Source organism: Microchirus variegatus, assembly GCF_963457635.1.
Source record: "Microchirus variegatus genome assembly, chromosome: 11".
Lineage (NCBI taxonomy): Eukaryota > Metazoa > Chordata > Actinopteri > Pleuronectiformes > Soleidae > Microchirus > Microchirus variegatus.
The window spans coordinates 6,925,114-6,948,209 of NC_139812.1; the positions used below are offsets into that span (position 1 = coordinate 6,925,114).

At 40.6% G+C, this 23,096-nt stretch overlaps 1 protein-coding gene across 1 annotated transcript in view; it reads right to left on the reverse strand.

Annotated features, from left to right (window-relative positions):
• Positions 1–438: 438 nt before the first annotated feature.
• The window catches only part of epas1b (endothelial PAS domain protein 1b), a gene marked incomplete at its 5' end in the record, with an annotated part of 93,177 nt that continues 70,519 nt past the window's right edge, over positions 439–23,096 (reverse strand). Inside the window, 11 exons of the mRNA XM_083897939.1 lie at positions 439–757; positions 2,527–2,685; positions 2,787–2,880; positions 3,484–3,571; positions 3,668–4,239; positions 4,804–4,920; positions 5,754–5,962; positions 6,088–6,296; positions 6,706–6,853; positions 14,240–14,346; positions 22,176–22,378. Coding sequence (XP_083754065.1) covers positions 606–757; positions 2,527–2,685; positions 2,787–2,880; positions 3,484–3,571; positions 3,668–4,239; positions 4,804–4,920; positions 5,754–5,962; positions 6,088–6,296; positions 6,706–6,853; positions 14,240–14,346; positions 22,176–22,378 — 2,058 coding nt within the window. The 3' untranslated portion in view covers positions 439–605. The remainder of the gene's footprint in view (positions 758–2,526; positions 2,686–2,786; positions 2,881–3,483; positions 3,572–3,667; positions 4,240–4,803; positions 4,921–5,753; positions 5,963–6,087; positions 6,297–6,705; positions 6,854–14,239; positions 14,347–22,175; positions 22,379–23,096) is intronic.

Sequence of the window (23,096 nt, forward strand, 5' to 3'; positions counted from 1 at the left end):
GTTCACATCACAGGAGACAGGCTCTGGATAAGACACAAGTTTGCATCCCTCGTCTTTGAGATTGTAGAGATTGTGTCTGAATCCCACACCTCTAAAATACCCTGTTCAAACCAAAGACCCAAGTTCAGCCTTGCGTGTCTGAATGTATAACCAGTGATCAGAGAGATCCCAGTATCCAGACTGAACACAGGACCTGGGTCGGGCTCATTAAACTGTCTCACATTTATCTTTTCTTACCAAGTGACTGGGGTTTTCATTTGTGTAGGTCCTCGATGGGTTTGGCTCAATGCAGGGACACTTTTGTACACTGGTCAACCTGCACATGATCTGAGAAGAAAGAGGGGGTTCTAAAGAGGCTTGACTCCGACATCTCAGCTAGTAGAAAGCATCAGGGTACAGAACTACAGAGAAGGCAGAGTGTAGGGTGGAGTCAGATAAGCCAAATAAAGTAGAAGCTGTGGTGAATACTACTCCCTAAAAATAGCTTAGCCTCTGGGCTGTCGAAGGCTCAGAGGCATGAAGGTGATAAACAGATCTCAGGCTGCAGGTTGAGGTTCGGGGCTGGGGTTAGGTCCGGGTCTTTGGTGGGGTTTGAACTTGGGGGACTAGGTGGCCTGGTCCAGGGCTCTCAGCAGGTCACAGCCCTGGAGGAGGTGCAGGTTTCCCTGCAGTGGGACGTTGACCTCGCAGTCGTAACGGGTCAACTCCGGCAGAAAGGAGGGCTCAAATGAGGGGCCCAGCAAACGACTAGCTATACCTGCAAAACCACAGAGAATCTGCATGTCAGTAATTCCACTAACAATTTGCTATGAAAAAGAAAACGCATCCAAAATGTAACCATCCATGAGTAAAATGGACAATGCTGATGACATTAATATTTTCACATTTTGTTATTTGACAATCACCAAGTTGATTTCCATTGGCGACAAGATTTCTCATACAAATTTAATGACTAAATTACAGACTAAATTTATTTGATATGGAGGTATTTTTCAGAAAAAAGTAGCCCCTTTTCCACAGACAGGAATGCCGTGCATTTGTTCTGCCTTGCTGTGTTGTATTAATCAAGGTAACAACAGGTACTTAAGTTTGGTGAAAAGTTTCAGTGTAAAGGCTTGAACAAATGGACTAATGGTTAGTGTAGGTGGGCCTCATTGCGTCCTGCACATTGGCCCTTTTTGCTTGACCATCGACAGCTTTTTAGCCAAGCCAATTCAGCCCATGGCAGAGGTGTTCAATGACAGAAATGCCTCTGACTGACTGTCCACTGAGAGAATAAGTGCCTACAAAGATAAGCTACTGTCACCTGCTTGCCAGGACAGTTACTGTATCTCACACTTTACATTAGTCCGCAGGAAGTTTTCTCATTTACTAGGGATTCTGAAAAACTTTGGTGCATTTCCACCAAAACAACCCAGTGGGGAAAAAAAACCAAACTTTCCATGAAAGTAGTACCTCCATTCAACTAGGGACTCTTTTGCAACACTCTGATTGTGGCAAGAAGTTTCCCCACTAGGGATGCGATAACTGTACTGTTTCGATATCTTAATATAAAACTGCTCAGACTAGCAAAGGCAATAATATTGCAATATTATATAGATATAGATATAATCAAACCACAACATTTATAATAGTGCACTATCAGATCAAATTAAACGGCAAACATAAAACCATTCAAATTAAAAATATACAAAGTTTAGTGATATCCAATAAAAATAAAGAACATTTTAACCCACTCACAGAAACTACAAACTGCACCATGCTGCTCCAAGTGAAAGAGACGGGTGATGACGCTGTAAATGAGAGGCTTGCTCTGGGTGGCGCTGTAGAGCGAGTGTTTGTTGAATATCCAACTTCAAACCAACTTCACTGCGCTGCATAACAGATGCTTGCACACCATGGTTTGTTTGTTGATATTAATTTTCTCATTCTCATCGTAGTCTACGCTGAATCCTACATGATCTCACACAGCGGACTTAAATGAAGACGGTGCCGCTTCAAACTTCCTTTTTTCAGAGTCTCGTTCACTTGCCATTGTTTCTGCACAATTCAGACAGCAGCGCTCAACATCTGCATGCGTAGTGCTGATTGGCTATGAAGGTGGAAAGAGTAGAGCAGTGCTGAGTGCGCAGCGCTCATGTCTCTGCTCCTGAGTGGATCTAATCACACAGCACTGTGTATTTTAATACATTTTGATGGGCTGTAACGTACCAAAATACCGTTGTTTGCCGTTGCACATTGAACCGAACAGGGTGTAATGAACGGTTCGGTAAAATACAGAATATTGTTGTATCCCTACAAACCACACAGATTACCGGAAGTTATTTTCCCCGGCTAATTAATTTCCTGGTCATAAAAGTTCCCTGAATTGTTGGTGGAAAGGGGGCTACAGAGGGGCTCAAGTTTGCTTGGTTTCATCTGGATAGTAATTTTTGAGTTGTTGGTTTAATTTCTTTGGTTGGTTAACTGTAGTTTATTCAGTGGGTTTTATTGGTGTTGTTTTAGTTAAGTATATTTGCAGCTCACCCTCCATCCTGTGAGATGGTGCAATGTTATAATCAAAGTAGTTGCAGGTCTTCAGTGGAAAGCCTTTCTCACTTGCAGCGTGTGTCCCGTTTCCTGGGTATTGAGACTTCCTGTGTTGTTGCAGGGAGCTGAGGTGTGATATTCTGCTCACTGCAGTCTCTGAGAGAGGACAGCGAGATGACACAGGTATATCTGTCAAACATGTGTGTGTGTGTTTATTACATATAACTTAATAATATAAGCATAAAAAATACAGCTACCTGTCAGTGATCCAGCACTGAGGGAGCGATCCATGGCCATGAAGCTCTCTCTCCTCATCTTCTTCCACATGATATCTGACAGCTTATTTTCACCCTGAAGACATTGTTGGGTAATACACCAATATAGGATTTTACTTTATTTTCACATGCATTCATCTTCTCATGACTTTGTGTATGAAAATGATTGTTATTTCTATGGGAACCTCTGTCATCTCTGATGTGTTGCCACACCTGTTGTATTTGTACATGTAGATTAAGAGAAATAGACCTTTGCAGTGGATTCCGGACACCATAATTCGTGTCACAGAAAGTTTAATCACAGGGTTTAATTGTCCATCATCAAACTATGTTAATGTATGATTATAAAAATTGGTCAGGTGATGGGTTGGAACAGGTGAGGGGTTGGGCAGGTGAGGGGTTGGAACAGGTGAGGGGGTTGATAAGGACAGGGGTTCATACAGGTGAGGCGTTGAACCAGGTGAGGGGTTGGACCAGGTGAGGGGTTGGAACAGGTGAGGTATTGGAACAAGTGAGAGGTTTCAACAGGTGAGGGGTTGGAACAGGTGAGGGGTTGGACCAGGTGAGGGGAGTCACCCACTCATTCAAACCCATGCAAAATAGAGTAGGAAGCGGACAGGAGAATCTCCAGAGAACCTTAGCTTCACTTAGACTTGGTCTTCAATGAGATAAAACTCACCATGGCCATCTGGTTGAAGGAGCGCTTGATACTGTTGTTCATGGCTGGACTCATTTCTCTGTAGACTTGTGCAAAGTTGTCAACAGACCTGCACGCACATGAACACATTTAACATTCACACTGTTTACATTTGTTGTTGGATGTAATGATCAACCCTCTTAACTTCTGCATCATGTAACATCACCTCTGCTTCTGCATGACATGCGCCATGTCCTGTTGGCAGGATGGATGCATCTCTCTTGACAAAGTGTCCATCAGGTAAGATTTGGTTACTGGTTGCTGTTGTTGGTAGGTTAACAGAGGGTCCGGGGGCCACTGCAAATTCTGCCTGCCACCCATAGAGGAGAGGGGAGTGCTTTCTGGGGCCCGGTATGGTGAGTTCTGCATGTGCCCCATCATGTAAGAAGCTGTATGGGGATTTGTGGGCCCCTGGTTGGAGCCTCTCTTCTCCCCTGTGGCCCAGGATGAAGATGCAGCTGGCTGGGGCTGGTAGTGACCCTGGGGTTGAGGAGGGGAGGACAAGGGCTGGAAGAGGCTGGTGATATTGCTGAGGGTCTGCTGGGAAGCCTGGTTTGTTTGTGGAGGGCTGCTGTTACTGCTGCTGCTGTTGATACTGCTGCTGCTTCCCCTAAATGATCCTGCTGGACTCCCCTCCAGAGACTCAGACTCTGGGATGATGGGGTTCAGCTGGAAGTCCTCTCCGTCCATGGGGATGTAAGGAGCTAAAGTCTCCAGGTCCAAGTCACTAAAGTCCATCTAGAAAGTAAAGGACAACAGTTAAAATAAAACAAATGATTCGGTCAGGAACACTTGTATTAAGTTAGACTGCATGCAATGGCTATGCTGTTCAGATGGTCCCAGGACTGGCCAGTCAGGAAAGTGTGAACCACACCCCCACAATACACTGGTTGTGGAAAGGTTGCATTGCATCTCCAATCCAGTGTGGGAGCTGATACATATCTAGCAAAATGCACACGTCTGTGTGTCGGGCCAGTTTCAGAAGGTCAGAGTGGATACACAGCAAATTCAGCAGAATTCAGCACGAGCAGAGAGGAAGTAGGAAAATAAAACATCCAGTTTACTTTTTCAGGACAAAACATCCCATGTTGACACCACATCGTATTTCACTGAAATACATCAAAGAAAATAAGAAAATATGACCTACTTTGGTAAAAATACAAACAATACTAAAAGGACAGTAACAGATGAGGAAAAGTAAGTTTTCAATCAAATCCCCAAAATAAGTCAGATAAATGAACTGACAGCATAAAAAAGATTTTTGACAAACTTGATGTTGATGCTAGGAGGAACAAGACATACCTCAGTATTTGCAGAAGTGCTGTTGCCCTCTGTTGTGTCCAGAGCAAACAGCTTCTCAGTCAGTTCCACCCTCAGGTCACCCTCATCTGTGCGGTAGTAATCGTCTGGGCTGCTGGGCTGCAGGAGGAAGATATAGACAGAGGAGAGAATAAAAATGAGAGAAAATGTAGTTTTGACAAAGGAACCATTCACTCTCTGGGAGCCTTTTCCTTCCAAACATCCATCTCTGTTATTCCCATGCACAATACCCACTGTTAGTGACCTCTGAACTCTCACTGAAACACTGAAAGTGTGAACAAATAATGAAAAGAGCAGCAGCAGTTGCCCAATCGCGAAAACTTCTTTCACAATCCATACCAAAGATATTGAAACACATGTTATTCACAGTAGGGCTGCAACTTACAAATATTTTCATAGTAAATTAATCTGTCAATTATTTTTGTTGATTAATCAGTTAGTTCATAAAATCTCAAAAAATATATATAACAGTTCCCAAACCTTAATGTTCCCAAATGCTTTGTTTTGCCCACAAACCAAAATTATGCAGTTTTAATGTTTTTATTATATCGAGCAAAGAAACCAGAAAATAAAAGTAAATAGTAATAATTAAAAAAATAAAAATAAAAAAAATAAAAATGTGACTCATGAGCACGTTACAAATGGAACAAGTTTACCTCCTCCATCCCTTATTCAGACTCGTCCCCAGGTGAATGATTTAAAGTTTTTCATAAAATGAAGTAAGATGAAATAAAAAACTGTTCCAGACTGTAAGAAATAAGGTTTGCTAGCGTGTTCATCTGGGTTTTGTGTTCACACAAGTGAAGCTGATAAAAAACACAAATGCATTGAAGAGTGAATTACTCTAACCAAAACCAAGGGTGTATTGTGTTTTTTGACCAGTGGGATTGGGTTTTAACTAATAACTCTTATAAATCTAAGTGCGTTCTCACCGTGGAGCAGCTGCTGAGGCTTGGAATAGCACTGGCTGGTGGTGGATTCTGCTGTACTGTTGTGAAAGCAGTCATGTTGGATCTGTCTGCTGAAGTCAGAGCTGAGGATTTGCCCGACGTGAGATTGACAGGTTTGAGGCACTCATTGGCCCAGGATGGGGGTCCTAGTGGGAGCTTAGCTTCCGCAGACACATCACACTGAGAGCGGCCTGAACAAAGAAATGGAAATCAGTGCTGAACTGTTCCTGAAGCTGTCACAGAAAATGTGGATCCTTAAGGATTTTCACTGACATTAAATGTATGTAACAAAGTAATAACAGTGGTGACTACAGACCAAAGTCGAGGGAGATGATCGTGTCTCCAGGTGTTGGAGCCAGCTGTGTCAAGTCCTCTGGCTCCTCCTTCAGTTTGGTGAAAAGGGCATCTCCTGGCTCTTCGGTCACACCTGCACCTCCAGCAGTGAAGAAGTTGCTCATGTGTCGTGGCTTGAACAGAGACTCGGTCTGCTTCAGGGAGAAAATCATCGACTTCTCCTCAACGTCACTGCAGGAGTAGAGGACAAAAAGAAAAGTTCACTCCCAAACCCTCATCCACTTAATCTGAAAGAGCATTTTGGAGCTAGTCATGGCAAAGGTATACTAACAGAGTTGGATTAGGCACCAAAATGTAATGAAAAATCATAAGGAGACAAAAACGTCACAAAAAATATTAACTTAGTAAGGTGTCAAACACTGTGCACATGGGTTTACTAGGGTGACACAGCAATCTGTGGACCCTACATTGATTCAGTACAGTAAGCCTACCGAGTGAAGGTACTGTTCACAGTCGAAACGCAAGCCTGGTCCAGGGCTTTACCGTTCCAAACTGTACTGTACTGTACCAAACCGAACTGTACCATGAAGAAAACAGGATTGATGTCTAAAAATCCACAGAGTTGGAGGTGAGGACTTACCTGAGGACATAGTTGATGCACACGATGCACTGAGGCTGCGAGTTGCGGCTGTTATAGATCACAGTTCCCTGGGTTTCCACCCAGATGTAGCCTCCAGTCTTGGCGAGCATACGGTACTGACCACTCACTGCCTGACCCTTGGTACACACTGTAGAGAGGGAGAGGGAGACAAACTATGAACTGGGCCAGTTGACAAGATGATATTGAGGTTGGAGGCCCACCAGAAAATACAGTGTATTGTTGTATTATTGACAAAGACAGTTAATGTTATGGCTATGGCAGATTAAATAGACTGATGATAGATGTGTTTTATGGCTGTAATAAGGGCCAAACTTCTTGTACCAGTGGTGGTGACTAAGCACAAACCTTATCACATCATATTGCATCATATCTACCCTAGCTTCAGCGCCAATTAGGTTTTGTGACATCACGATACAAATAATTTAATCAGGTTGAAATATTTGAATTACAAACATGCAAATTACACATCTTTACGTCATTCATGTTTCCTGGCAGCAGATAGTCTACGGGTATTAACTTTGTATAGTATGTCATTTGAATTGTGTTCCAACCACTGACCCCTTTTATGCTTTTGAACTGTTGACGATACAAGCTCCTTTGACTGTTTGAACAAACAGATTCATGGGAGCTGTAGTTTTTCCAACAGGAAGAGAACTAACCTTGTGTGACCTGGTGTAAATTTAGAGGATAATTATTTTACTGTAGATTGCTGCAGTACTTAAGCTCATAAATTCAGTCATTAATGTCAGCAACTAAATCACCTCAAGACAGTTGTGTGTTGTGTCTGTGGTTAAATGTCTATTTAGTTTTAATTATTAAATAAACTGCCATGCATTTTATTTATGGATGTAAATTTAACTAAGCAGAAAAAAGTGGGATATTTGACTTCGAGCAGAGAAGGATATGAGCTGGCTTGAGTCCAAAGTTCAGTGCTGCCGTGGGAAAGGAGCAGGACTGTGGTGAGCGAGTGCACATAGTGTTGCATAAGCTGATGTCACGTTACATGTTACACAGAAAGCTGTTGCATGTGTGGATTGAGAGGCGCTGATGAGCAGAGTTCTGCTCAAAAAATATTTATTTAATGTAGAAGTTACTCCTAAATAATGTTGCTGGCACAACAATCAGACATTAAAATCAAATCGTCTTTTTTTTTTATTATTCAGGAAAATACAAGGAAAACTAATTTGAAACCAATATTCTGAGAGAAAAAATACAGAAAACATAAGGTCTTAACACTTTTAAAATATTTAAATAAACTTGCCAATGCATAGTGTGTGTGTGAATGTAATGTTAAGATAGAGGTCAGAGGAAGCAAGGGAAATAACTTGAAAAAATGACTTGTGTGTCATCCAGCATAGAGAAGTCAGCGACTGAGTCCAAAGAGGTCACAGAGGAACCAGCTTCTGTCAGCAAATAAACAATAACAATACAAATGATACTAATAATAATAGGAAGAGGAAGAAGAAGAGTACATTTTATTTGTAAGCTCCTTTCAAACACTTCAAACAGACAAAAGTTAAGACACACAAACGGTCAAATTAAAGTTAGAGTTAAAGGGACACTGTGTAGTATTTATGGGTTTATATGACCCAAAATCCACTTTTTTATACATATTATGTGCTCCTGCATTGTCTAGTCGCTGTATAATAGTTTTTGTTTCATTTTCGTAGTGTTTCAAAAAGTCATGTAAAATAATATGGTCACGGGCCACTGTTGCATTGCCACTGTTAGCAGCGAGACTCCATGTTTCTACTGGAGCCTGTAAGGACAAACGCGAGAGAACAAATCAAGCGTCGCTTTACTTGTAGCGGAAGTCCCGCCTCCACTCTCCCCCCTTCGTCAGCCACGGCCGCGGTAGCTCGCCCTCTCCCTCTCCTCACAAACCTCATCTGCTGACACGGAGAAAGACGACGAGGACGACATTTGACTTTCTGAGGATACCGTAGAGCTCAGGGAAGAGAGGGGGTGAGCAGAGGAGCAGTTCTTTGTTGTAAATTTCAGCCTCTCCTCTAGATGTCACTATAAACTACTTACTTCACCTTTAAAGATAGAAAAGTTAAGATAAAATAAAACAGAGTTTAAAAATTAATACCAGAGTTTTAATTGCAGAATACCAAAAAAGATGGCTGAGATGATCGTGGCAGAATGGCCATGTTGGGTAAGCTAGTCTGAATAACTGAGTTTTGAGTTGGGATTTGAAGGTGGACAGTGACGTTTGCTGTGTTGTGGGAGTGTGTTCCAGAGTGTGTGTGTGTGTGTGTGGGGGGGGGGTAGGATGGCTGAATGACCTGAGTTTCATTGTGGACAGACGGGTAGATGGTATGGAGAGGAGGGAGGCTGAGGAGGAACGGAGAAGGGCAGGTCAGTGAGATATGGAGGAGCTCAGTTATGGAGGGCTTTGAACGTTAAAAGAAGAATTTGGAATTCGTGTGGAAACGGATGGGGAGCCAGTAAAGTTGTTTCAAGAGCAGAATGTGTTCTTGTGATGATACGAACGGCTGAGTTCTGAACCAGATGAAGTTTATGGAGGGGTTTGTGAGGTAAACCATTTAGGAGTGCATTGCAGTAGTCGAGACGTGATGTGACATGAGCATTGACCAGGATGGCGGTGGTATTTTTTCTTTAGTGTCTAGGTTTCCAGGCCATAATAACACTCAATTTACTTTGCAGTTTTTTTCTTAGTCACTCCAAAAACTTAATTATTTCCACATGTATTTTTTCTAAATGAATCTTAACTTTTTTGTTTTTCTGATTTCACTTCCTGCTCAGGTAAAAAAAAATCAGATGCAGATGCACTTCTTTGAGATGCATTGGTACCAGAACAGACCAAACTGCTTTGAAATTGTCAGGATCAAGACTGATCTTTTCCAGAGACAATGAGTCTGATTTCCTTTGGGCAGAATTTCTTGAGATTGAATGTCAGATTGGGTTTATGCAGTCTTACCATGACAGTCAACAGCCACTCAAAATGTTGAGTTGACGATGACGAGTAAACTATTATGTCATTGATATAGACTAGACAGATGTGAAGGCTAGGGATGTAACGATGCATCGTGACATGATTAAAAATCGGTAAAAATGCGTGACAATTCGCACCGGTTGACAGAAAAATTAATCGTGAATGCGAGAGAAGTAGGATATGTTCTTTTTCTTCTTTCTTTTTTTTATAAATAGGTTACGTTATCTTTTAAAAAGTCACTGGTTGGTGACTTACGTCACTATGTAGGTACGGGGCACAGAACGAGGGAAGACATGGCGACGGTAGGCGACGACTTTGAGATAGAAGATGCACCGAGCTGTTTAAAATAACCTGTGTGGCGGCATTTTGGATTCCCTATATACACAACTACAACCAGTGAGAAATGGACAGACAAAACCAAAACAGCATGTATATATTGCAAGAGACTGCTCACATATATCGGCAACACAAGCAACATGCAGCAGCATATTAACCGCCACCACAGTGAGAAGCAAAGTAACGTTACGCCACCTTGTGAGCTGCCAAACTATAATACGTCATATCTTAACACACACAGCACATGTTTAGACTCTAAATGACCGATTTCTCGCCTCAAATTATCTTAAAACTGCGTTCCGTGACACAGAAAAGTGAGAAACGGCCACCGTTTCAATGTTATTCCGCTTCCACAGTCTTTCTCTCTCGGACGCCATTGCTCACTGTAGCTAAAAGCACAACAACCTTGCGTAGCGACCCCTACTGATGGGGTCTCCGTGGTTACGCAGTCGGATAACGCATTACGCATTCGGAGAAGTATAATGTGGCCTTTACTTGTGTGAGTGTTTCTAAAGAAAGGCGATATTTTTCATACTATTTTGTTGTTTAAGATGACCATGTAAGTTGCACATTTTTACTGCAATTTGTCTGTAGCTCATTTTGATGAAAAAAAAAAAAAAGTGAGAAAATCGTATCGTGAACAAAAAATCGTGAACTGTATCGAGTCGTGAGTTGAGTGTATCGTTACATCCCTAGTGAAGGCCAATCAGGATGCTATCCAGGGGTTCTCAAAGTTTTGATAACTGAGGGCCAGTTTAGGAACCCAACGTTGGACTGAGGGCTGCCAAAGGAAAAAAAACAGAACGAAATCCCATTTGTAATCATTTTAATGACCAGATTGCACTTGTACAGTTGGTCTGTATCCAGTAATGTCAAATAAACATTTCACAAGCTTAGTACCTCCTGGATTAAAACTATCAACTGTAATTCATTGCGGGCCGCCAGAAATGTTTCTGCGGGCCACCATTGGCTCCCAGGCCGCACTTTGAGAACCAATGCCTTCAAAGGTTGCAGGCACATTCTTGGAACGAAAGACTCGGACAATGAACTGGTACAATCAGTCAATTGCAGTTTTTCCTTTGCCGTCAGGGTCAATGAGCACTTGCCAGTATCCACTGTTTGAATGGAGAAAAGGAAGGCTCCAGAAAGCTACTCAATGTCATTGATGTTTTACAGCAGTGGAATTCCAGTCCTCAGTCTTTCATTGGCAGTAGCATTACAGGAGACACCTACTCAGAGTTTGACTCCACAAGCAGCTTCTTTTCTTCATCTTGTAAGTGATCAGTGACAGCAATGTTGATTTAATCTTTCACTTCCATTTGCACTGGCTCCATAGAATAGAAGGTGGAATGGAGCTTATTAGTGAGAGATTCCTAATTGAATTGTGTTTAGTCAGTAGCATTTTATTTTTTTTGGCCGATTCGAATAGTAACTTTTCCAGAAATGTGTTGCCTAGGCCAGCTTTAAACCAGTTTAGTTTCTTGTTGTGTATTTAGTCAGTTGCATGTTTTTTGGCTGATTCCTGTTTTGTAGGAGATGTGTACTGCCTGGCTGAAGTGAATAAGTTACGGAGGAAATGGGTACAAGAAGTTGCTAGGGACTAGCGTTGTTACCATGTGGATTATTATATTTGAATTGCCAGGTGAACTTTAAAGTGGGCAAGAACCAGGAGGATGGTCTTCTCTCTATCTCTGAGGTTGCAAGGTTTCCCATGGGGACACAACGAACCCTGATGATTGATTAACAAGGGGAGGAAAATATGTGCCAAATGTCCCTGCTTGAAATTGATTTGATGTTGGGAAATAAGTCTGTTAGTGTGCACTAAATGTGCATTATCAGTGACTGCAGGGAAGAGATGTTAATGAATGTATTTTCTTACTGAACCCTTTTTGATGTATTAAACTGAATTGAATGTTAATTTGCCATTTGTGAATGAACAGACAGTCCGAGCACATTCTTGTCAGTGATTTGTAAGACAACAAGAACAAGGCAATAATGATCTGGGTGGAAATCACCATACAAAATATAAGTGTATGTGTATGAAAAAACATAAGTACAGTATACAAAACCTATGACGTTCAATATGCAGTCTCAAAGGAAACTATTTACTGCTCGGATATTATACTTTACTATAACTATACATTGTCCAAAGGAATATTGCACTGTTTTCACTTTTATTGACCAAATGTGACACAAGGAAAATAAATATTGAGAACATTAAATACGATAATGTTTACGACCTAATTACAATGACAGATTTATGTAAATTTCTGTGTTGATTTATTTTATCAAAATTTCTTTTAGACTCTATTGAATTTTTCTAGTTGTTTTGGAGCATAGGCAGTTCAAATAGTGACTTTTCCAGAAATGTGTTGCCTAGGTCAGCTTTAAACCAATTTAGTTATTGTGTGTGAGTCGTGATTGATCTCGTTATCAATCCAGTTTTACTGATTATTCTGGTTAAGAGACAAAGTTGATCAGACCGACTTGGTAGAGTCACACACACACACACACACACACACACACACACACACACACACACACACACACACACACACACACACACACACACACACACACACACACACACACACACACACACACACACACACACTCACTCTATGTCACTGGCCCTTTTTTGTGAAAATAAATGACCACGTTTTTTCTTGTTATGTCACTGTTCATAGCTTCTAATGATCAGTTGCTGTCAGTGGAGATTAAAGCCTTGAGACACACAAACACACACGCACGCACACACACACACAGTGTCATTAGATATATTAGTAATAGAGGCCACCTGGTTCCCTGTCCACTGTGCAAACCTTATCAGACCATCAGTGGCTGGGCTTAATTTAATGAGTCATCTTTTTACTATGATCCTGCTACATACACTCACGCACGCACGCACGCTATCAGGGGCATTTTATGCAAGCACACTACACTAAAATGCTTTAACCACGTGGCTTACTTCTGCATAAAGACTGAAAAACGCATGTGATACACATGCATACAGGCACGCGTACAGCGAGTACACCAAATAATGAAGGGTGACATGTGATAAGTGTTATGCCACGTAGGAATGCAGCGGACACCTGTGTGTAAATTCTTCTTAGTGTACTGACACCCAACTTTTATTTAAATGATAATTGTACATGCACACTGTCCTGAAAAACAAAAATAAAATAAAAAAGGTGGTAGTATCAAGACAGCTTCAGCTGCTTATGCTTCAAATTCAACCACCTTAACTAACCCTTTCAAGATTGATGACGTGGTATTCATTTATGATCATCTACTACCTCTGCAATTCTGGAAAATAGGACGAGTTCAGGAAATATTTTCCAGACAAGACAGGAGAGTCCTCTCATGGCGCTATTCAGCTGCCAAACCATTCTTTGACAAGAAGACCCATACAGTTTACTTTATATGTCATTATAATTATATAACCTTGAACTGAATTGTTCTGCTGAAGTTTATTTCAGGCCCAAGGCCCGTTTTGAGGATCCAGCACTCTACCTGCACCGCACCCCATTCCACGCCGTCTGCTGCTGTGGAAAGCGTCTGTGGAAGTAGTTGCGCTCATACCTCCATGCGCTCTTAAATTTGTTTCTCCTCTTTTTCATAGCTCATGAAATCATGGTTTCAAATTTTTTTTAAATGACACGGAACGGGATGAACAGGGGAATCCCGAGTGACGTCATGTGCTCCCAGGAAATCCTTCCGCCCGACTGCCCCCATCCACTCACATACCTTTTTGATTAAATGTTCTAGTTATGACATTTAGACATTGTTGGCTTTGATTCTTGTGATGGACGATGTGCTCATGACTCTTCAGTGACAACACTCTCTGACCAATCAGAGGCCAGCAGTCTGTCAACGTCACATTTTAGTATCGGCTCAGCTGAACCTTGTCAGAGCAGGAACTTAAAAAAACCAGCAGGTACCAGGTTCTATCACTGATGGAGAAGCTAAGAAAACCAGTAGAGATGTGTTGTGCTATAAAAAGAAAAGCACCCACAATTTTGATCTGTTGAACTGTTAATCTCAGCAATTTAAGAGAGAGAGAGAGAGGGGGAGCGAGAGAGAGAGGTACAACATACGCGCTGTTGATGTTTCAGCTGTAAAATATTGTAACAGAGCAGATTTTTACATGGAATCATAGCATGTGTGTGTGTGTGTGTGTGTGTGTGTGTGTGTGTGTGTGTGTGTGTGTGTGCTTACAGTTGTGGTGGCTCTTGGTGATGCTGTCAGAGTCCAGGGCATGGTAAAAGTCGTAGATAGAACGACCAAGAAGATCCTCAGGAGTATAACCCATCAGGTCTGTTACCCTGCAAAATGCACACACATCACACACACACACATTTAGCAACACAAGACAGAATGTTTTTATTCCAAACTCCTTGCAGCCAACCTTGTTAGGCTTGCTCTGCACCTTGAAGAGACTTTTGCATGTGATTTGGAAAGCAAACAGAGAAGTGCAGCCGTCGTCCAAAAATAAGAAGCATTTTCATTCTCCACATGTTTTCTGGGAATGGTTAATCTCTTTCTCTCTCTCTAATTGCAAGCCCACTATGTTGCTTGCTTCAGTTACCTCGTTAAAATACCCCACTTGTTTCAGTGGGTTAAATACAGGATCCTAGTCATGTGAAATTCAGGTCCAGATTTAGTTACATGTACGTAAACACCAAACACACAAGGTTTGTTCATGCTCTATGCTTGGTGTTAATTATAACTGTGAGGGAGAGTCTCATCTCTGTTGTCAGAACATGTTACAAAACCAACCGACAGGAAATTACTATTGTAAACAGCTGTAAAGTTTACAGAGTCTAGCTCTTCTGAAATACCAACAATAATGGAACCAACAAGTTATTTTATTTTAAATATGATTTAAAGTGAAATTAGATCAAATCAAAAACACAGCATAGACCAGAGGTCTCAAATGCTGTAGTTTCCAGTTTAGCTGACAGCTAGGTGTAGCATGTCAATCACCGTTCTGAGTCTTCCTATCATGGATCTTCTTCTGTGTACTGGATTTCTCCACTCTTTAAGGGTCAGAGGCCGGAAGCATGAACTGCTGAACTGTGGAATAGTAATTTGTAATTCAACTCCCGATTGCATTATCCTGGTGTGCTGGTCCAATTTTGAGGAATTTTGTGTGTGTGTGTGAGAGAGAGAGACCTCAGCACAGGTCGTGTGCCTCACCCATGTTTGCAGGTCATGTTTTACTGATTTCTATTGTTTTTTGTATTGTTGTTGTTTATGCAAAATGTTTGTCGTTATAATCAAGAACTTGTTCTTTCCCTGTATAACGAATACGGCTGGCTAATAATTCATTAACTGCTTTCTGACTATTGTGATTATCAATAGCAATTGGTTTAAGAGCTTTTTTTCAAATCAAAATATTGTTTTTGGTCCTATTGGTGTCAAATGTCATATGTCTTGCTCTTATTTTGAAAGGCTCTGGCTGAATTGTTTTTTTTTCCACGCACACAAAAACTCTGTGGCTCTGTGCTGTACAGATTGTTTCAGATCATCTGTCACTGATGACGAGAGTTCACATTCCCACACCAGAATTCCTAGAATTCGATATTTTCATGAACCCATGTAAAATGAAGAAAAAACAGAAGTCACAGTAGGTTTAAGATTAATAATCTGCACATGATGAGTGCATGAGGGGGAGAGGGAGGCCTGGAAGTGTAAAGACCTGAGATCACACAACTGTCAGCTGCAGGCCCAAGACAGAGCGAGGGAGGGATAACAAAGATCAAGGAGAGGTACCTGTTAATGAAAACTGGAAAGACTTGGATGGAAACGCAGAAATTAAAATGAGACACTGAGGGAGAACTTGACTTAAGGAAAGGAAAAGTGGCAAAATGGAAAACAGAATAAAAGAAAGACAAGGGAGGGATTAAAGAAAAAAAATCTCAAAATACAGTTTTTCTCAGTCGCTTTGGTGCTTTTCTCAGATCAGAATGAAATTCTTCATAACAATTCATTCAACCTCCAAGTAGTATTATAACCAATCAGAGGTAGAAAAAGTACTAAAATATTGTACTCAAGTAAGAAGACCAATACTTTGATGAAATATTACTCAAGTAGAAGTAAAAGTAGTCATCTGAAAATGTACTCTGGTAGAAGTAAAAAGTAGTTCATTTGAAATGTACTTTAAGTAAAAGTTACTTAGTTACTTTGCGTGGGGTGTGAGGGTAGTAGAAATATGACAACGGGTCAGAAATCCAAAACTATTTTGGAGCTCACGCCCGGCGCGACACGGGATATGACGTCTCTTTTGGCCACGCCCTCTATGTTCACGCGCCAGTGCTGGTGCTAATCACATCATCATTTGTCTGGTTCTGGTGTATATTTTCCCCCTGTAGGTCTTCATTGTGCTGAATTTTTTATTTTTACTCTATTATAATCTATAATTTAGAAAGTAACTAAGTACAATACTTGAGTCAATACGTACTCAAGTAAAATACAAAATCCTAATTTTAAATTGTATTTAAAAAAATACAAAATACACAAAAAAAGTATTCAATACAATAACTTGAGTAAATGTATTTAGTTACTTTCCACCTCTGTAAACAATGACAAGCCACTAGTTCACAGTCACTCAGGAATGAATCCCATGAACCCTCACTTGGCAAGCATATGTGAACCAAGCAGGACATAGTGTGTACCATTTCTACAATTATGTGACACAGAATTGGAAGGTCAGCATCGTGGAAGAGGGGTGAGGATGCGTGGAGGAAGGGGAAAGGGGATAAAACAGGGGAAGAAGGAGAAGATACCAAACACATAGGCAGATTCCTAATGAAATTAGAGCTACAGTTGTGGACCATGTTGTCAATCATGGCCTCACAATGGCTGAGGCTGGTCGGAGGGTGCAACCAAATGTTGAAAGAACCACTGTGAATTCAAGCATTCAAACATTTCGTAGGGGGAGAACAGGTATGTATAGTATTGGACAGTAATCTGACATCTCATAATATATCACTTACTCCCCAACAGCAATGTGAAACTTTACTGTAGTTTTAAATGGCTGTACAAGTAGTGTATAGTGGTGTCTTAAGCATGTCTTGAGGTAGTGTTTCCAAATTCTGACCTTATATGTTGCATTGGAAAACACTGAGAGAATAAACTGTCATAATGAAAACATGACAAAGCCATTTGATCTTGTTGATAAACGATGGTGTCAAGACTTCTCATTTTGATGACACTGGCAGTTTCATTGACATGAATACTTGCTTTTGACGAATGGACAATACATTTTGAGTAAGTGACATGCTTTTGCAGGTTATCCACTAGGTTTTGCAGTTTGCACTAATTGTTTTGAGAAATGCACTAACTGCCGTGCAAATGTTAATAGTGGTGTGAGAAAAGCACCAAAGCGACTGAGAAAATCTGTAACATCACAAGGATGATGATAATGATTTTTTGTTGAAGACCTGCAATAAAACACACTGTCCTCCACTGCTTTGTTATTCATTGCATCACTAAAAAATAATCTAAAAACAAAACAAAAATATTTTTGATTGTGATTTATACACATTAATTAGTGACAGAATTAAATATATTATTTGTGGTCAATATTGACAGCTATTTGGGAGAATACTGTCTGGGCCCGGTTTACTTTTGAAAAACCGGGCACAGGGGTTTGGTGAGTTGCTGTGTTCTCAGCACTGGGAGCAATCACAGCATATTTCTTTTTAAGTTAAACACAGATCCATATAAATATGCAGTTCATACAGTATGTTAACTAGTGTGTATGTATGTGGGTACAAAGTACCATATCCTCACTACTGCAGTCAGTTCATAAATCTAACTAAACCCACTGATAAACTTTAATTTTTACTTGTCTTTATAGTTTTATTACATGTTATTCCAAAAGTTTATGATGGTAGTACAGGCTTTTATCATACCTCACTAACACAATGTCCATGTGGTAAAACGTAACGTAAAGGATGGTTGTCAATGATATTTTGTAAAAACCCCACTATCATTTTCTTTAATTATTTTCATTTGATATTTGGCAAGAAAATTGTTCTTTTAAATGCATCTTATCTTTGACTTATAGAAAATAATAATTAACTATAAATAACTGCAAATAAATTCAGTTTATGCCTTTAAAATACTTAATATGTCAGATTTATATTTTATGAAGGTCACTTAAGGTTAGAAAAAGTTATAATACTATATAATATTCACATTTGCTGACGGAGTTGTCCATTCTTTCATAATCCTTCCTTTCCTCCCTTCAGCAGCTCACACTGCCCAACATGAGCTCAATGGAACTTTCTGTCCCGTCGCTAATGAGTCTAAGTCCCAGCTGAGCCGTGCGGGCAACCCACCTATACTAAACTCATTTGCGTAATTGGAGAGAAGATTTTTTTTGCTTGGTTTTTACATTTTACATGGGACCTTGTTTGTAGCACGGCTCTCACATAAAGCACACTTTATCCAGGGGGAACCTTTGTTTTCCATGAGCAGCTTGATACGATTACAGCTATGCGTGCATGTGCTTGTGAAATTCAAATCTATGTGTGTGTGAGTGTGTGTGTGTGGTCGTCAATACCTTTTTGTGCAAGTGAGCTTGAAATCTTAGGTGCAAAGATGGACAATTTACTTGGACATGTGTGTGTGTGTGTGTGTGTGTGTGTGTGTGTGTGGCTTTGGCCCGATGGGTCAGTGTTGTGACAGCCTCTTATTTAAGTATTAATGTTTCATCCTTGGCTTCCATGTTCCACTGGTGTTTCTGCCAAATCAAACTGATTTCACTCTGCACACTGCAATCAGTGAAAAACACTCCTCTTTGTGTGTGTGTGTGTCTACAGAGTGCACACACCATCTTACTTTATTTTGAATGTTAGTTCTGAGGCTTCAGTGAGTGATTATTTGTTTATTAAGAATTAAGAATTAAGAACCCTTTAAGTCCCGCAAGGGGAAATTTAATTCTGCAGTGAGTTAGTGAACACACACAGCACACAGTGAGGTGGAGAACATGCTAACCCAGCGCAGTGAGCTGCCATGCCAGTGAGCGGGGTTAGGTGCCTTGCTCAACAGCACTTCAGCTGTGATTGACAAGCTCGAAGCCCTAACCACTAGGCCACAGCTGCCCTTATATTATTTGTATTGTTAAATTGATTGAGTACTTGTTTGTAATGAAATGTACAGTATGTAAGTATTAGTGACATCTAAAAGTGAGACTGCAGACTGCAACAAATGATGACTTTTCACTGCTCACTCCTTTCTATTCCAAGTGGGTCAGGGAACCACGGTGGCCTTCACAGTCCACAAAGGATGTAAACACGCTTCTGCTTGAATCCTCTTTTGATACTGTTGGGGGAACTAACGTGATTGGTTGTTAAGAAATTCAGTCAAACTCGGAGCAGGGAACCACCACATTTTTTTTTTTTTAATGAAGTGAAAAAAAGTTTTTAAGTCGTTTTTTTATTGAATCATTTTGACACAAATATCCCCTAGTGGGCGGGTGCTTCCCCATTGGTCAGATATGTTTGAGTGACAAGTGTCTGCACCAACGTCTTTCTGACAAGCAAGTCATGGTCAGAGTCTGACGCCTCCATCTGCGCAATATCATAGCTTGTGATATCCGAAAATGATGTACTGTCAACTAGTAATATCAGCACAATAACTGTTGAGGAATACAGAGCGAGACTGGACATACGAGCTCAGCTTCGCGGCTGAGACACAAATAGACCGTGGGACGCTGTATAAAACCAATCAACGATTATTAGACTAAAATATTGAAATATGCTAATAATTCTGATATGTTCATACTCAAAATGGACAGAGCAACTTTAGCTTAGTGTTTTTTGGTGATATGCCATGTTTGTAGTAGAGCTATGAAAAGTAAACTATTGCTTGCAAAGTTTGCATTCCACTTTTTTACCGTCATCTGCTTTAGAAAAATGCTGCCACACTGCTGATGTCTTTGACATGGATGCGACAGGAGGACTGACTGTAGCCTAACATGAAAAGCTCAAAATTCACGTGTAATTAATGGCAATGCTAATCTGTCTGTCTCTCATTAGCCACAGAGCGACAACAACCCACTGGGCTGGACTAAACCAAAATAGTGGAAAGCAAGAGGGGTGTTCTCTGAAGTAGGGATCGACCGATATGGATTTTTCAGGGCCGATACCGATTATTAATAACCAAGCGAAACCGATAGCTGATATGTAGAACCGATATTTATTTGCAGTAAAAATTTACATGTTGGTGTCAAAATTTAGAGAAACACACCTGGGATTAAATTGAATACAGTAAACGGTTTGTTTACACTGACAAAATGGCCTTAACTTTTTGTAAAATAACATGAATACATAATTAACATAATAACATAATCACATAATCATTAATGTCTTTGCAGGTATTACACACTGGCCTTCCTGGGGTTGGCTGTGTGAAATACTGCCATAGTGTACTTTTCACCCGCTTCTTGGATCCATCCATCTGTAATGAGGATTTAGATAAAGAGAGACAAAAAGAAAGAGTGAGAATTAAAAGAGAAAATATATATTCATTTATTAGAGCAAAACTGTCTGTAAAACTTCCACTACATAATATTCTTATGATAGCCAACATGAAAAAACATTTAATAAATGATGTCTTATGTTCTCTCAGGTAGGCTACATCTGATTCTGCCTGATTAAGAGCAAACCAATAAAGAGGGTGGCCAGAACCTTGGCTACATTGGTTTTATAGATTTAATAGTTATTTATGAACAAATTTACATCAAACAGCATAATGAGTAAATAAAGACACAACTTTCAGTGCTTAACAGAGTTTTTCACTTATAGTTCCTTATTTATTATTATATTTATTTATATATTTAGAGAAATTAAGTCATATTTGGAATCTCAGAACATTAAATGTACACTCTTGTACTTAGAACTGTATGTCATATTACACAAATAAGAATAAGGCACTTGGCAATTGGAAATTAAAACAACAAAGTCTACTTTACACACGTGAGCTGTAGATGCGACGGTTAATTTATTGATTGAAAAAAGAGAGCGCTGAGGGAGAGGCGATTGAAAACAAACAAGGACACGTTAGCGTGTGCTGTTAAACTTATAGGCTATAATCACCGCGGGTGTTTATTGACACACGTTAGGAAATAAATTATTCCCACAAAGTAATGATAACTGTAAGGGTCTCCTATTATTATTGTGCGTCTGTCCCCAGCTCTAAATCGGTCGCGGCAATTATAATGTAGCAGTACACTGTGTTGAAGTAGTTTAATCTCCAGAGCCAAAGCTCAGGTTTTCCTCCCTTATACTAGAGGATAAGGCTGTGGTATTTTTTAAAACTTCCAACATCCTAGAGGGCTTTGAAACATGGACTCTCACTGCCTTACCTTTTCTTCTGGCTCAGCGGAGCAGTCCTCCGCTTCTCCTCCGTGTCTGTGGCGCTGCATGTAGAGGCTCCAGTGTGGACTGATTGGCTGTCACTGACTCACTTGCGCCAAGTAGCCAATCAGTGAGGGTTGTGGGCGGGACATTGTTACACAACCAAGAGAGTGGTGACTTCAGGCAGAGACGGTGCATCAGAGCCAAAGGAGCGCGTTTTAAAATACATGAATTAATTATATCGGTTATCGGTGAAAAAAACGGCCGATTATCGCAAAAATGCCGAATATCGGCCGATATTATCGGCCAGGCCGATAATTGGTCGATCCCTACTCTGAAGACACGCTGTTACCTGTGAAACATGGGTGCTCTAATACACCCCCATTCCTCCTAATGAAATTCACCATGAAAAATAATAATAATAATAATTAAAAACCGACCAATCACAATTTTGGTCGAGCCAGAGCGTGTCGACCAATTAGTCGACTTTACAGCCCTAAATATTTAACACAGTAGTCTGGACCGCGACTGGCATCACACTGTCACATTTTAGTGTGTGCTAAGGTCATGGAGGACGTATTTGAAATATTTTGATTAACTGACACTGAAACACTGTGTATGTGTGTAAAATGTCATGCATTTACACATAGTTCATCATATGAATATTTTTTTTGTCTTAAATTAAAAAAAAAAATCGATTTTTTTGTAAATAAATCAGGGATTTTATTTTCAGGCCATATCGCCCAGCCCTAATTGTGTGTGTGTATGAGTTTGTTGCAGCGCACCTCTCGTCACAGTAGGTGAACTTCATGTCCATGCTGTGTCTGCTCATGAAGGTCTTGCTGTCCAGAGGTGTCTCGATGTTGGACGGGTGTGGGATTGGCTCGCACATCAGAACAGCGCAGGTCAGCGGAGGCTCTTTGAAGCCGCACAGCACTCTGGGAGGACAGCTGTTGTAAATCCTCAGGTGTCCAGTGCAGTGTAGCACCTAGAGGAAAACACAGTGATTAAAAGTCCAAAGAATGGGTGGTCTTTTCTGTGTCACAGCCATATTCACCACTTTTGAACGGTGGAGAGAGTTGAAAGCTGAGAGGAATTTCAAAACGGACACAGAATTGGCTACTCTTCTCCTAGACAGGTAAGTTAAGCTGGGCTAATTAAATCAGCATCATAGCTCGACGGGGATTTATTTTATTTTGAACTGTTGAGTTCTATTTTGAACTATGTTGATTACAGTGGTAATTCTCCATCTTCTGTCACTTTCAAAAACTTCAACCTCATCGTCGACCTCGTAGTCTTCAAACATAATTATGTCTTAACCATAAATCCTGGTCGATTGGTTCAGCGCGTTCAAAGTCATCAAAGTCCTCAGCAATAATGCCATTGAAGCCGAGAAACTCCTCAAAATCACTGCCTTCGGAAGTCCTCCATATTTGCTCGGAGAAATGTGACCCGCCACGGACCAAGCAGGAACAAGTCGGCAAATCGCAAAACGAGAAAAAACAGGAAAAAGTTTTTTTTTTCAAAATTAGGGATTTCCGTTTTTTTCAAAATTACACAAGTTGAAGTTTTGAAGAAGCCACTACCTGCTTCAAATCACAGTATTGTGGGTCTTAAAACCATAAACTTTGTGTTTGAATTAAGGTTGTTTTATCGCTGTGAATCGCTCCTAGTTTGGGTGTGGCGATCTCACATTCCAGAGCCTT